The sequence below is a fragment of the Crocuta crocuta genome, unplaced genomic scaffold (assembly GCF_008692635.1).
Source record: "Crocuta crocuta isolate KB4526 unplaced genomic scaffold, BGI_CrCroc_1.0 scaffold102, whole genome shotgun sequence".
NCBI lineage: Eukaryota > Metazoa > Chordata > Mammalia > Carnivora > Hyaenidae > Crocuta > Crocuta crocuta.
The window spans coordinates 13,322,357-13,338,810 of record NW_027530019.1 but is presented as its reverse complement, the minus strand read 5'-3'; the positions used below and the strand labels follow the sequence as shown (position 1 = coordinate 13,338,810).

At 43.1% G+C, this 16,454-nt stretch overlaps 1 protein-coding gene across 1 annotated transcript in view; it reads right to left on the bottom strand.

Moving 5' to 3' along the window:
* GPR176 (G protein-coupled receptor 176) overlaps positions 1–15,505 on the bottom strand; it is a 117,290-nt gene extending 101,785 nt beyond the window's left edge. Inside the window, exon 1 of the mRNA XM_077764348.1 lies at positions 15,334–15,505. Within this exon, the coding sequence (XP_077620474.1) occupies positions 15,334–15,505 (172 nt within the window). The remainder of the gene's footprint in view (positions 1–15,333) is intronic.
* Between the last annotated feature and the right edge of the window lie 949 nt (positions 15,506–16,454).

The window sequence follows — 16,454 nt, the reverse complement described above, 5'->3', positions numbered from 1 at the left end:
TGCAGCCTTGAGAGAAAGCCACAGAAACAATGGGACAAATGGAAAAGGTGCTATTCTCATCAATCAGGGCGAAGGTCTGAAAACCAAAATTTGATTATTTTGTCTCTGCTTGAGTCTCGCTTGAACTCTGTGTTCCTGGAAATTAAATTCACACTTAGGTGGACTTCAGAGAGCTATTCTTTCCTTTCCATTTAGCAGCCACTAGACGTGTTTCTTGCCCTAAGAAACTGCCCAGGAAGCCCCAACAAAATGTAGCTGTAATTAAAGGTGCAAATGAGCACAGAGGGATACCCAGGGAACCAAGGAGTAAGTATCTCATACCCTCTAACACAAAGCAGAGGTGTCCTCAAACATTCTCACTCAGAAAATACAAAATCGCTCTTAATACAAGGCATTCGCTCAATTACTTTATTTGGAACAAGTAATAAATTACTTTATTCAGAATTTTATTTGAAGGCACAGTGACCTGAAAATACCTCAATCAATGTTACTTTGGGCTTCTTGAAAAAGTCATCTGATGGAATAAGTGAAAAAGAAGGCAACAGTATCACTCCTCATTCCTGCCCCAAAGAAACCAGAATTTCAGGGGCCATGTCATGCAGGAGTTGGAGGGGAAAAAAGCACCATGTCTCATTCACATTGCTTAGAAGTCATGGTGATGGGCTCTGAAAAACTGGATGAGAAGATTCCAAACTGTTTCCCCAACAAAAACAGTTGCAGATGTCAAAGAGGTATGAGCAAAATTGCTCCATAATTTTTAAGTAAAAAAAAGTTTTTCTAAATTAACATACTAGTCACTGGAATTGGAAAATTTTACTAAGGCATCAAGATACAATAAATACCAAAGTAAGGTGTCAGATCAAGATGCATATTTTTCAAAGTTATGGTTAAATGGTTATAATACTTGAACCCTCACCCACCTGGAGGGTATACAAGAATAGACAGAGAGCTGTGGGTGGGCACCAAGTCCTACCCACTCAGAAGAGAAGGGAGGGGGTTGCCCATCTTTCCCCACGCCTAGTAAGTAAGGGAGGTTCAACAAGCCCATGCAGACAGCTTTGACATGTGTCCTCTGCAATTGGGGCTTACAGAGAATTAATGACTGGTTCCTCTCTGAAAAACGAAAAGGGCCAGAGACAGGCTGATGAGCTGCTCAAAGAAAAAGCTACAGGGGACAGCCTGCACTCCCAGAATTCATCAGGACCAAAGGTGTACATGTGTTCCTTGTACGAGATGCGGGCCAAGGAAATGAAAGCAATGGCCTGGGGTCATATCGGTTGTCCAAGAGGGTCACCTGCAGAGGCAAATAGCCCTCAACAGCGAGAAGCTGGGGGTCCAGAAGCATCCAAGGAATGAAGGACAGAGTAAGCTACCGACTATGAATATGGGAGGGCACCTCCCCATCAAGGAACAAGTAACAGTCCAGAGTATGAACCCACTTACACCAGGATCCATCGTTATGGCTTTTTCTGACCCTCTTACATCTCCCTCTTCCACCCCTGCATCAACCAAGTCCCACCTCAGTATCAATCCTGGAGGGTCAAGAAACCTTGGCCAGGAGCTCAGGATGGAAAAGGAAGCCAACCAGACTTCTTGTCCAGCTTCAACCTTCTCCCAAGCAATAGGCCCAGACTGGGGAATGTGGGGAGGAGAGAAGTTTTCATTTTCTATCAAGTTTAGAGCTTCGCCTCTTTCATCAGACTGCACATCTTATGTACTAAATCAAAAGAGGGGCACCTGGATGGCTCAGTCGGTTAAGAGTCCGACTTAGGCTCAGGTCATGATCTCGCAGTTCGTGGGTTCAAGCCCCATGTCGGGTTCTGTGCTGACAGCTCAGAGTCTGGAGCCTGTTTCAGATTCTGTGTGTGTCTCTCTCTGACACTGTTCCACTCATCCTTTGTCTCTCTCTGTCTCAAAAATAAATAAACTATAAAAAATTTAAAAAAGAAAGTGTTTTGTGACAAGAATAACCAGAAAAGTTGTGGAGTTGCCCATATGCTTTGACTCAAGAGGGTCATATAGAGAAAACTATATGAATTATATGAAATAAAAAGGAATAAACCATGGATCCACAACAATGTGGATGAATCTCCAGGGAAGTAATACTGGATGAAAACACTAATCCCCAAAGTGTTATTATTTTTACATAACCCCAAAGTGTTATATTATTATTCCATTTATGTAAAGCTCTTGAAATGACAAAATTATAGAAATGGAGATCAGATTAGTTAAGAAGAGTTGCCAAGAGTTACGAAGAGGGTAGGAGCCAGAGGAAAGTGGATGTGGTTATGACAAGGTAACAAGAGGAACCCTTACAGTGATGTATCTGGGTTATGTCAATATCCTTGTTGTGATACTGTACTCAGCATACACACATACCACACGTGTACTTGCGGGAACCTGGGTAGAGGGTACATGGCACTCCTGTATTATCTTCTAAAACCATACATGAATCTACGATTAGCTTAAAATAAAAAAAAAATTTTTAAATAGTTTATTGTCAAGTTGGTTCCCTTATAACACCCAGTGCTCATCCCCACAAGTGCCCTCCTCCATGCCCATCACCCACCTCCCCCCACCCCCATCAGTCCTCAGTTTGTTCTCAGCATTCAAGAGTCTCTCATGGTTTGTCTCCCTCCCTAAAAAAAAAAAAATTTTAAAGGTGCTGAAAGCTGTGTAGGCACAAGTGGATGGAACAAGTTGATGACCAGCATGCACTGCTACCGATTCACATTCCATCAGCTGAAGGTGCTCTGACTCTTTTGTAAAACCCACTGCCTTCAGTTGTGCAACAATCAGGGTTTTCAACCTACTATCTGTTCACTGCCGTGGTGTCGTGGTAGTTTATTAGGGCTACCAGAACAAAGGACCAGAAACAGGATGGCTTAAAGCCACAGAAATGTATTGTCTTGCAATTAGAAAAGGGAGAAGTCTGAAATCCAGATGTTGGTGGGGCCGTGCTCCCTGACACCTGGAGGGGATCCCTCACTGCCCCTCCCCCACATCTAGGGACTTTTTGGTGTTCCTTGGCTTGGTGGCCATGCAACTCCAAACTCTGCCTTCTTCACACAGTGTTCTCCAGCACATAGGGTGTCTCTGTCTTAATGTGGCCTTCTTATAAGGACATTAGTCATGTTGGACCCACTCCAGTATGATCTCATCTTAAGCAATGACATCTACAACAGCCCTATTTCCAAATAAGTATGGTCACGTTCTGAGGTACCAGAGGCTAGGACTTTTACATCTCTCTCTCTCTCTCTCTCTCTCTCTCTCTCTCTCTGGTGGGAAGGGGCACATAATTCAACCCAAAACACTTGGCTGAGTGAAAATGCCCTGTTGTTTTCAGACTTATTGAATGTTCCCATCCGTCCACTGAGCTCCCTGGATAGAGAGAAGGAAAGAGTGTTTCCAGAACAGTTGGTAGAAACTCACAGGCCCCACTCTGACCTCACACAGTTAGGAGCCATCTGTCTCAGTATAAACTGCCAAATCCCACCTGTAGCTCCCTGATGACAGTGTCTCTCAGCCACTCTCCCACAGGCTGGGTCATGCCTGAGCTGCTTCAAGTAATAATTTTGACTTTGTCTCGGATCCAAAAGCTTTTAAAAAGAGTGACATCCCCATACACATTATGCTGCCTCGTTCAAAATGCTGCCTGTCTTATTTCATAGACTCACTCTTAGATCAGGCTATCACTCCCGTCTTTGTGAATTTCCGATCAAGAGACCTGCTGTCCCTCCAAATGTTAGCGAAGCCCTTGTTCTCCCCTCCATGCCCTGGACTTGGGTCCGCTGAGGATATGCATTTCACCCCCACAGAAGGATTCTGCTTGGACAGTCCTGACAGCTAGACGCTGGCCATGGTGAATTTGAAGCAGAAAATGTAGAGCAGCTTATTCCCTCAACCATGGATCTACCAGATGTCCAGGACTTCGTCCACACCCTGAAAGTGACCGGTGAGGGTTGTTCCCAGTACTCACCCATAGCCTTGCGGCATGACCTTCCCAAGTCCCTCAGAAACAACTCAGGAAAGCAGAAGCCAGTTCATAACCCAGAGACTTGAGCTCATCACCTCCTGGGGGGCCACATCTAACAAGGGCAACATTTCCCTCTTCTACCACAGCTAGATTTTTTTTCTTGCTACTAGGTTTTTGTATCAGTTAACTACCAATAACGACATGTAAGTAACTGTTGATTTTTTTCTGTAAAGATGTTTAACAGAGAGAGACAAAGAATGAGGCTAAATGCTGATTAGGAACAGTTGCCACAGTATTTCCTGGTCCAGTAAAATGTCTGGGTTTCTGCCTCTACACACATGGGCTTTGACACCCCATGGCTTTCAGTCTCCTTTATTCTCCTGGACCTGAATACAGCCTTCCACTGCTGACCGCTTACAAAACCAGACTTACGTCCTGCTCCTGCTCAATTCTCAGAGACCCGGGTTTCACTAACTCTTCCTTCCTGGGCATCAGACTTCCATTGCACCAGGCCCTGCCTGGCTGGGGGTGTGCTAATGAGCAAGTCACCATCCCTCTGAATCTCTTTACCCAAATGACAGATATGCATGGTGAGAAAAAGACTATATAGATATATAGATATGCTATATATAGATATATAGTATGGATATAGATATCAGGATATTTTTATTGTGTGTGACAGGAACCTATGTCATAGAAGTTTAAGCAAAAAAAAAAGAGAGAGAGAGACTGGGTTTTTTCATTCGTGTAATTGGGAAATACAAGCTCAGCACTTCCAGGGCCTCCCACAGCGCCATGAGGATGGCTTCTCTCTCATCCTCTCTCCCTCCTCCTCCCCCTCTCTTCTCTCACCCTCATGTCTGCTTGTCTCTCTGCCCTCAACCCCTCCAAAGCAGACAGTTCCTAGCTTCCTTTATCCCTGCTTAACAGCCCCTTTGGAAAAAGAAGGGTTTTCTACCAGCATCTCTAACGTCAAGTCCTCTGACCAAGCTTGGATCGCATGACCGTCCCTGAACTAATCAGTGAGGAAAGGAAAATAGGATCCTGGGACCGGCAAGGCCTGGATTAGGTACCCAGCCCTGTCTCCCAGGGTGGGAGGGTCCACTGAGCACTGGGAAGGATAGTCACATAAGGAACCACATGAAGTACAAAGCGGCAGATATTAGTTTGATTCACTAAATATTCATTCCATCATCTTTCAGCCAGCTGCTACCCTCTGCTAGAAAGGCTGGAAAGCTAAAAATACTACTTTTCAGACAGCCTTGCAGTCACGGTGCAGGCTTGTGATCTATATTCTGTCCAGAAGATGTTCCCAAGCAGATATGATTTATGTGAGGTGGTGGCTGGGTGCAATGATCAGGTTCTTGTAAATATTTTAAAAAAAAAAAAAAAAGATGCTTTGGTTGTAGATCTGGGCCAGCTGTGCCCTAGGGTTCTAGAGTCTAATCCCTCTTCATTGGTAGTATATGACAACAGCGTCATCATTTCTGTTAGAACCAGTGATATGACTGTGCATATTTCTTGAGTGTCGCTGGTTCCCAGACTCTCATAAATTCTGAAAGCAACCTAATATCCTGTAATAAATTTCTTTCTTCATAAACTGGCTAGTTTGATGTAGAAGCAAAACACTTTGCCCTGCTGCATGATGCAAAAATGAGCACATCATGTCCCACCATGAGAAAGCAAACACTTGCTCCCTGAGCCCCGTTTCCTTCCCCAAAGTAAAAACATTAAAAGGCTCAGGATCCACTGTCTAGTTCTGGTCCACAAAACAAATGAAATCTTGAGATTTTCCTGTGTCACTGACTCCTAATAAAAACAACTTTACCGATTCACAACTGTATTGACTTCTGCGATGCTGATATTTGAAGCCATGACATGACACGATACACAATCGTTGAGGTTGTCACACTCATGTAAGGTAACTACTTTTTCCCCCCACAGCCAACACAGTAACTGTAAACATGGTAATCTTGTGGTTGCTTTCTTTAAAATATCTCTTGTACATTTCAATTGGCAACAGTCCTTCTCCTTGAAAGTCAGCTTTGCAGGTAAAATATTTCTCTTTACTGAATGCTTTTCTAGCTGTGTCTTCTTTTGACAATAGGCTCTGTTGTTTGCAACTAAAATCCCTAACGAATACTGGAAGGGAGGCTCACTCATAGACTTGCGCATGTTATAGAGGGAGGGCAGTGCTATGTGGGGAAAGAAATGTATTGAGAAAACAAAAACAGAAAATGTCTCTAAACTGGGGTGCCTTTGTAGCTCAGTTGGTTACGCGGCTGACTTCACCTCAGTTCATAATCTCGCAGCTTATGAGTTTGAGCCCGGCATGGGGCTCTGTACTGACAGCTCAGAGCCTGGAGCCTGCTTCAGATTCTGTGTCTCCATCTCTCTCTGTCCCTCCCCTGCTCACACTTTGTCTCTCTGTCTCTCAAAAATAAATAAATGTCAAAAAAATTTTTTTCTAAGTCCCTATACTATTTCATAAGGTTATCATGACTGAACGTAACAATGTAGTATATGCTATACACTGCAAAACCCACTGTAAATGTAAGGCAAAAGGAATATTCTTGACTGGTAGTTACCACATTAGCTGATTAAGTCAAGGGTACCTGCATTGCACAGGAGACACCCATCTCATATTAGCAAAACCTTCTTTGCCTTTCCTCATTAAAGACCCTCTTTCCGGGGTGCCTGGGTGGCTCATTCGGTTGGGCATCCGACTTCGGCTCAGGTCATGATTTCACAGCTCATGGGTTCGAGCCCCATGTCGGGCTCTGTGCTGACAGCTAGCTCAGAGCCTGGAGCCTGCTTCAGATTCTGTGTCTCCCTCTCTCTCTGACTCTCCTCTGCTCATGCTGTCTCTGTCTCTCAGAAATAATAAATAAAAAATGTTAAAAAATTAAAAAGAAATGAAAAATAAAGACCCTCTTTCCTAAACTGCCCACATGTAGTCTTCCAGGATGAGACCATTATTTGTAAATCAACACTGCATACGGAGTCATGGGTCCACGCAATAGGCACTGACTAATCATCACTGGCGAAACACTTCGCGATCACAGGCCGGTGACAGGCAGCACCAACAGGACACAGACAGGAAGGGAGTTTAAACTGGACACTAATTTAAACTGGACTACTAATTCAGTGTAGCCATCAGCTCTGGAAGATATGGGAGAGAACGGAATGAGGAGAGGCATCCGAGGAGATTCAAATATATGTGAACATTTTTTTATTTAATTTATTTATTCTGAGAGAGAGAGAGGACGCATGCAAAGGGCAGAGGTAGAAAGAGGAGAGAGAATTCCAAGCAGGCTCTGTGCCGACAGTGTGAGCCCACCCGGGACTTGAACTCACTAATAGTGAGTTGACTGAGTTGAAACCAAGAGTTGGATGCTTAATTGACTGAGCCCCCAAGGCGCCCCAGAAATATTTTTTTAATAAAAGTCCAAAACTTTTAATAAAACCATTGTTAGAAATTTATTTAAAGTGCTAAGGTGCCTACATATTTGTGGATTAATCTGAAAGTTTTTCAGAGTGTCTCAGATCTGATGAAGCAAAATTTCACTGCAGGCCAGAAAAAACTATTTTCCGGGGCGCCTGGGTGGTGCAATGGGTTGAGCCTGAGTGGGACCAACTCTTGATCTGGACTCAGGACATGATCTCACAGTTCATGAGTTCAAATGCCACATCTGGCTATGCGCTGATGGTACGGAACCTGCATGGGATTTTGTCTCTCCTTCTTTCTGCCCTTCCCCTGCTTGTGCTTTCTCTTATTCTCTCTAAATACATATATACATACAAACAAACAAAAACTGTTTCCCAGGATTCCTCAGAACTGTGGATACCAACCAAAATATCGCTGGAGTCCCAGGCACCTGACTGCTTAATCAGTAGAGCATGTGACTTTGATCTCTGGTTGTGTGTTCAGCCCCATGCAGTGTATGCAAATTACTTAAAAATAAAATCTTCTAAATATCCCATTTCACCTGAGACTGCTTTATCCCCTCTGGGTACCCTCAAAAGACAGGGGCCTTCTGGGGTGCCTGGGTGGCTCAGTCAGTTAAGCATCCAACTCTTGGTTTCAGCTTAGGTCATGATCTCGCAGTTTCACGCGTTCTAGCCCCACAATGGTCTGTGTGTTGACAGCGCGGAGCCTGCCTGGGATTCTCTCTCTCCCTCTCTCTCTCTCTCTCTCTGCCCCTCCCCCAACATGTGCTCTTTGTCTCTCAAAATAAATAAATAAACTTTTTTAAAAAGGGGGGTGAGGGCACCTGGGTGGGTCAGTTAAGCATCTGACTTCAGCTCAAGTCATGATCTCATGGTTCCTAAGTACCAGCACCATGTTGGGCTTGCTGCTGTCAGCTCAGAGCCTGGAGCCTGCTTTAGATTCTGTGTCTCCTCTCTCTGCCCCTCCCCTGGCTCATGCTCTGTCTCCCTCCTTCTCAAAAAAATAAAATAAACATTAAAAAATTAAAAAATAAAAGACAGGGAGCCCCTTTCTCCATACCCAGTGCAAATCTATGTATCATTAATAGTCCAAAATTCTGTCATCAGGTAGTTCTTTCCTAAATAATTGTTTTAAAATATGCTACTATTCAATGTGGATGGAACTCGAGGGTATTATGCTAAGTGAAATAAGTCAGGCAGAGAAAGACAGGTACCATATGTTTTCACTCATATGTGGATCAGGAGAAACTTAACAGAAGACAATGGGGGAGGGTAAGGGGAAAAAAGTTAGTTACAGAAAATGAGGGAGGCAAACCATAAGAGACTCTTAAATAGTGAGAACAAACTGAGGGTTGATGGGGGGTGGGGGAGAGGGGCACATGGGTGATGGGCATTGAGGAGGACACTTATTGGGATGAGCACTGGGTGTTATGTGGAAACCAACTTGACAATAAACTATATTTAAAAAATAAATAAAATATGCTACTATTAACCCTAACTTATTTCAACACAAACATTCGCTTTAAAAAAAAAAAACTATTAGTTTGAACCATATGAAACTACAGTAAAATATGATCAAAGGTCAAAATGATATTGGCAATATATAAACAGATAAACACATTCTTAATGTTTTTTAGACTAAACTTTCTTGAGTTCCCTTTCCCTCACTCCACTTACCAACTTATTCTCCTTAATCTTCCAAGGTATTCCTCCTCTGACCAGATGCCACCACCCCACTTTACCATGACCTAAGTTTTGGTTACATTATCTCCTAGAATCCTGTCTAGCAATCGCTCCACCTTCTGCTTTCATTGCGTTCTGCTAATCCTACAACCTCAGATTCTGGCAAAGTGACAGAACTTGGAAGACTGCTATGAAGACCTAGAAGTGCTGAATGAAATAGAAGACAAGCGTGGAGCCTGCTTGGGATTCTCTCTCTCCTTCTGCCCCTCTCCCCTGCTCCCTCTTTCTCTCTCTCTCTCTAAAATATACAATTAAGAAAAAAAATTAGATAAGTTGGACTTCATCAAAATATAAAACTTTTATTCAAAGGAAACCAAAAATAAAATGAAAGGACAATCCACAGAATAAGACAAAACTTTTGCAAACCATGTATCAACAAGAACCTAGTGTCCAGAATATACAAAGAACACTTAACAACTCAAGACAAAAAGACAAAAAACCCAACTTAGAAATGGGCAAAAGAGGAGTGCCTGACTCGTTCTGTCAAAAGAGGGCATGACTCTTGAGCTCAGGATTGTGAGTTCAAGCCCCATGTTGGGTGTGGAGATGACTTAAATAAATAAACCTTTTTTAAAAATGGGCAAAAGATCTTAATGAACATTTCCCCAAAGAAGATATGCAAATGGCCAAAAAGATCATGAAACGATGTGAAACATCACTCGTTACTACAAAATGCAAATCAAAACTACAATGAGATACCACTTAATACTCACTAGCATGGCTATAATCAAAAAGGCAATAACAAATGTTGGCAAAGATGTGGAAAAATTAGAACTTTCATACACTGCCAGTGGGAATGTAAAATGACGTAGCCACTTTGGAAAAGGGTCTGGCAATTCCTCAAAGAATAAACTGAGAATTACCATATGACCCAGAAATTTCACTCTTGCCATATACCCAAGAGAATTAAAAAGATTATGTCCACACAAGAACTACACAAATGTTCAGAGTAGCATTATTCATAACAGTCAAGAAGTGAAAACAACCCAAATGTCCATCAATGGAGGAATGGATGAAGAAAAGGTGGTATATCCATAAAAGGGAACACTATTCAGCAACAGAAAAGGAATAAAGTATTTACTACAACACAGACAAACCTTGAAAACATGATGCTAAGTGAAAGAAGTCAGATTACAAAGAACTTACAGTAGTATGACTCCATACTTATGAAATGTCCAGAACAAATCCACCGACACAGAATGTAGACTAGTGGTTGCCTAGGTCTCAGGGTCTTGAGGGAAAATGGAAAGTGACTACTAATGGGTACATGATTTCTTTTCGGGGTGATAAAAAAAGTTCTGGAATTCAACAGTGGTGATGGCTGCTTAACTCTGTGAATAGACTTAAAATCACTGAATTATATACTATAATTGGGTGAATTGCGTAGTACAGAAATCTTATCTCAATAAAACTATTTTCAGTTTTCACAGAATTTAATTTCCAGGAAGAATTAAAAAGTGGAAAGATATACATTGAAGACCTAGCAAGGAGAAGCACAGTATTACCAAAAGTGTTTCATTCAGATGGAGGTCAGCTTGATGTTCTGTACCTAACATCCTACATATAAAAGAATGAGTGAAAACGCATACATCACATGTAAATCAAAGACAATGTGAGAGAATTCGAGTCAATACATTACGAGTTCACCTGCCCAGGCTGACAACTACTGACTTCACCATTTCAAACTTCTTAGGTCAATCCAAGATATCTTATTCTTGATTTAGTCTACTGGGTTTCCAGGCATACCAAATACCAAAACAGCAAGCAGAATAATGCTGTTGATATTACGTTATTATTGGCTATAATTATGGTTAACTAAAAATCATCCTGCATAATCATGACTGACAAGCACACACTAGTATTAACACTGTTTCTATCAAACATTTAACTAAAGAACTCCAAAAATTAGCCAGCTGTTATCTGGTTAATTTCAACCAGTATCAAAAACAATAGTGTATTTCTCTGTCAAACCAGTTCCATAAACGTTGTTGGTGCCCAATATGGTTTTGTTGCAAGACTGTAAACAATCATGAGCAAAAATGGTGTTTATCCAGATCATCTGTTAAATCAATTCAATAAGACAGTTCCCCACATTTCCTTTGCAATCAATACTTCAATAAGCACCTCAAGGAATCAGACTGTCGACAAGATGGACCTTTACTTAGGGTCATCAATTTCATACTATAGACCATTAGTAAGAAAGGAGATAGCTTGTTGGCTATTGTCCACAATGCTCATTCTATTTTTTTTTTTAAATATTTTTATTTATTTCTAGGAGAGAGAGAGAGAGACAGCGTGAGCAGGGGAGGGTCAGAGAGAGAGGGAGTCACAGACTGAAACAGGCTCCAGGCTCTGAGCTGGCAGTCAGCACAGAGCCCGACGCGGGGCTCGAACCCACGAACCGCGAGATCATGACCTAAGCGAAAGTCGACGCTCAACCGACTAAGCCACCCAGGCGCCCCAACAATGCTCATTCTCTTTAAGAGCAAAGTCATTTATAAAAATCTTCTGCCTCCCATGATGACAAGCACAGATGCCTCCAATTTGTACAGGAGGTGCCTCGAGGTAACAGGCTAGTTAAGAGCCATTGACTTTTGTCAAGTAAAAGCACCAGCGGCTCAGCTTTCCACACACTTGGACTGTGAATCCCAAGAGTGGAAAAGGGGAAAGAAAAATCAACTCTGAGGAGTCAAATCCAAAACACTTACTGCAAATGGTGATTCCAAATCTTTGAGTCTTTGATTTTACCCTGTTCAATACTAAAAGTGTTGTGTGCTTATATTTACTAAAGGGGATCTAAGTAATTGGACTCTTTCAAGACCCACAGCACATCAGAAGATATCCCAAGATGTTGCATAAAAAAGGCAGAGAAACACTAGTTTACACAAACCCTCAAAAGACATTATTTGAAAGAATATCATATACAATTACTGAATTCATTTTCAAAAAGCAATTAATCTTCCTTATGGCTGGAATACAAAGTGATTCCAAATTGGGTTTTTTCCTCATACAGAGCAAAAAAGTTTCCAAAAAAGACTCCAAGACATCAATAGTACAAAGGAATTATTTTCATGTAACAGTGGGCCTCTGAAAATTCTAATGAAAAAAAAATCTATTTAGGCAATCTAGGAAGGAAGTTTGAATTTGATTAAAGGGGGAAAATAAAAGGAAAACTCATTTTGTCTCTGGGGACAATGAAAAAAAGATTAAATAAGCATCTCATGCTATTCAAGATACTATTCCATCCTCCATTTACTTTTCAGTCTTACAGATTCTTCCATGATAAATTCTTTCCTTTTATTCCTAATCTATGATTTTGCTCTATTTTTTGAGAGAGGCACTTTATGAAACTATGCTTCCCAAGTTGACTTGCCCTGCAACTGACTGTACATGGCTTTGCAACTTAAACCCTGGCATTACCTTGAGGATTCAATTACATGTGTATGTTTACACAGGTCAAATCCTCAGAGAACAATGAATTAAGAATACCCGTAAATAGGAAGTACACAAGGCAATGTTACAATTTGGCTAAACTTTTAAGGGACGCTGAACTGCCTTTCACTGGACAAGTTCTCTGACTTGTGACTTAAATAAATTGAACCATATTTATACTTTTTCTGAAAATAAAAAGGAATAAATGGAATTCTCTCTTAGGAGGGCCAAGTAACATGGAAGAGGAAAAATATGTCCTCCTTGGCCAAGCCAGGCATAACTAAAGATCAAGGGGAAAATCAGTCTCTTCTTGGGAGAAATCCACAAAAACTGTTCTTGCATGTCAGTTTAAGTGCTGTAGGGGCAGGGCACACCTGGACGGCTCAGCAGGTTCCACAATCAGTTCTTGATTTCTGCCCAGGTCATGATCTCATGGGTTGTCTGGGTATGTGCTGGGCACGAAGCCTGCTTAAGATTCTCCCTCCCTCCCCTCTGCCTCTCTGTCTCTCTCTGTCTCTCTCTCAAAAACAAAAACAGAACAAAACAAAAAACTCTCTCTCAAAAAAAAAGTGCTGTGGAAAAACAGAGTCGCTATAAGGGCAGATTTACCTAGGATTTCTGAATCCAGTGTAATTTACAAAAATAGAAAGTAACTAGAAGCAAAACTAACATTTATTTAGTGTGCACTCTGTTGTGCCCTTTACATACATGCTGTTTTCTATTTCAATAGTACTCAAAATTTTGGCGTCAAACTATGGGAAAATTTCTCCCAACACCGTCTTTCTTCATGGTTAAAGTTACCAATGGGGAAAACAAAACAAAATAAAAATATATAGAGAGATATAAATGTTTTATACATATATGTTTTAGATATATATAGGTATATCCCTGCAGAAATAAAAATGCAGCCATTTCTACTGCCTCCCCAATAATCTACACTTTAAGTAAATGTGACAACCCTAAAATTTAACTCCCAATACTCTACAATTCATTGTGCATGGTACCTAATAGGTGTTCAGTATTTGTTCTTTGTTAAATGAATATGGAAAATATCTGGTATACACAAGCTTTTGCTTTGTTAATGTGCATTTATAATTCTCATAACACATNTACAAAAATAGAAAGTAACTAGAAGCAAAACTAACATTTATTTAGTGTGCACTCTGTTGTGCCCTTTACATACATGCTGTTTTCTATTTCAATAGTACTCAAAATTTTGGCGTCAAACTATGGGAAAATTTCTCCCAACACCGTCTTTCTTCATGGTTAAAGTTACCAATGGGGAAAAGAAAACAAAATAAAAATATATAGAGAGATATAAATGTTTTATACATATATGTTTTAGATATATATAGGTATATCCCTGCAGAAATAAAAATGCAGCCATTTCTACTGCCTCCCCAATAATCTACACTTTAAGTAAATGTGACAACCCTAAAATTTAACTCCCAATACTCTACAATTCATTGTGCATGGTACCTAATAGGTGTTCAGTATTTGTTCTTTGTTAAATGAATATGGAAAATATCTGGTATACACAAGCTTTTGCTTTGTTAATGTGCATTTATAATTCTCATAACAACACATCACACACACACACACACACACACACAGACATAGCCAAACTGATGTCTAATCCTGAAAATACCCTTATGACAAAACGTGGAAGATAATATTATGATCGAATAGGACAGGATGATAATTAGAGAAATTATGAAGGGAAATTCCAAACATTTAAAATTCTTCCACAGTCTTTTTGATGTCACTTATCTGGGTTTCCATGGAAATACACAGGTGTCTGCAAAAAAGTAATCTATTCCTACTTTGAAACTTTAAGACTGCTGTTGGCCATAACAGCACACATAATCACATCTTTTTACATCTTTTAAATGCCACATCACAAAATTTACATTTGAAGGGAAGTCACATATGTACAAATAATATGCAACATGTTCAACTAACCTCAAGAGAAATGAATATTGTTATCATTGATCATTTAAAGAGTAACTACCAGGAGTACAGGTAATTCTCATGCTAGTGGACAAACGTTTTTACTAGCCACTCATTTCAGTTGGTTGAACAAGTATACCTAAATCTGTCAGCAGTGTTCTGAGGTTTTTATCCTGTCTTTATTTTATGCTTCAAACAAAAAACAGGTAGAAAAATAACCTGGGATTTGTTTGGGGTTTCTAAAAAATATCGGAAGGCAACACAGAGTTTAACTCCACAGGATTATCTATCAGCAAGCAGGTCGGTGTTCTGAAGGAACCAGCCGTAAAACGCGAACAAAATAAGGCCTCTTTCACAATAATTTTGTATAGAGGTAATATAGATGATAGTGCAAAACACATCAGTCGTCAGTAACAAAACAATCTTTGCTCCTCACTGTTTGTAAACAAGAGCTCGGGCCACCGCGCCCACCCGGCATGATGGACACAGGGCTATGTTCCGCAAGAGCCGCAGTGGGAGGCGGACCTCCGCCCGCACCAGGCTCGGTCCTCGGGCCGGGATAAAGCCCTACCCGAACTCTTCTGCCTCCAGCTTGGGAGCCGGAGTCGACCGTCCCTGCCTAACTTCCCTGCAGTTCCCCGGGCATTCTTAAACCCCGCTATCTCCACTTTGCCAGGCACTCCGAAACCCACGGCGGCTCCGGCGACCCCCGATCGCGTGCCCTCTCGGATCCTGTGCGCTCAGGGAAGCCCACCCGGGAGGCACCCCCGCGGGTGGCTTACCGAGCAGCGAGCCTATGAAGATGACGACCTGCACAGTCGTGGTGAACTGGCGGTACAGCTGCACCTCGCCCAACTCCGCGAGCGCGCTGCGGTTGGTGTCCCCGGCCTCGGCTCCGGACGCGTTGCGCTGCTCGCTGGCGTTTCGGGAGATCCAGCTGCCGTTGTGCCCCATAGCGAGGCTGGGGGTCCGGCTCTGATCTTCGCCCGCCAGTCCGCCCACCACGGAGCCCCGCCCGGGTCTCTTTCGCCCCAGGTGCGGAGGAACGCGCGGGCGCCTGATGGAGTCCTGGAGTACCCGGGGCAGCCGCGGGTCCCCTCACGTCTCCACATCCCCAGCCCCAGCGCCTGGGAGGCGGGGAGGAAGGAGGTCGAAGCCGCGCCCCAAGCCGGTTCCCTCCTGGGTCCCCGTCAGCAGCCACATGGAGGCGGCATGGTCTGAGACGGAGCTGCGTCCGTCCCTCCTCCCAGGTAGTCAGCGCCGCCAAGCTCACTCAGCAGAGATGGAAACACAGGAGGCATTTGAGAGCCAAGGAGGGCGCTTCCCGCTCCCACCACCCCCTTCAACTTCTCCTTCCACGCCCCGAGGGCCGGGCCATCCCTCTCGAGTCCCCTCTGGCTGACCCGCTTGGTCCCTCTCTCAGAAGGAAGAGAACATTTGGCTGAAGCCGTTTCTCAATCCCGCTGGCTTCGAGGAGCTGGATGGCGATGGGAAAGCTGCGAAATACCCAAGCCAAATGACCGGACCTCCGAGGGGACCCCCGAGAACCCGACAGCACCCAGGGTCTGGGCGGAATGCCCTGAATCTTCGCGCAACAGCCTCGCCCTCCGCGGCTGGTCGTCCCCCAGGACGCCGGCGGGGTCTCCTCTGGCCCAAGCCCCTCGTCCGGGGCTCCGACTTCCCGCCCAGGTGCCAGCGGCAGGGACCTCCTCTTACAACCCCTTTGCCTCTGCACGACCTAGCTCCCCCCTTCGTGGCCCTGCTCCTGCCTTTGCTGCCGGGAGAGACGCTCGCGGATGCTCGGGAACACGGGTGGACGACCCTAGAAAGTCAGGGAACCGTCTGCGCTACAGCCCGACTGCCAGCGCGCGCCAGGGGCAGGAGAGGGCGCAGGGCCAGCCGG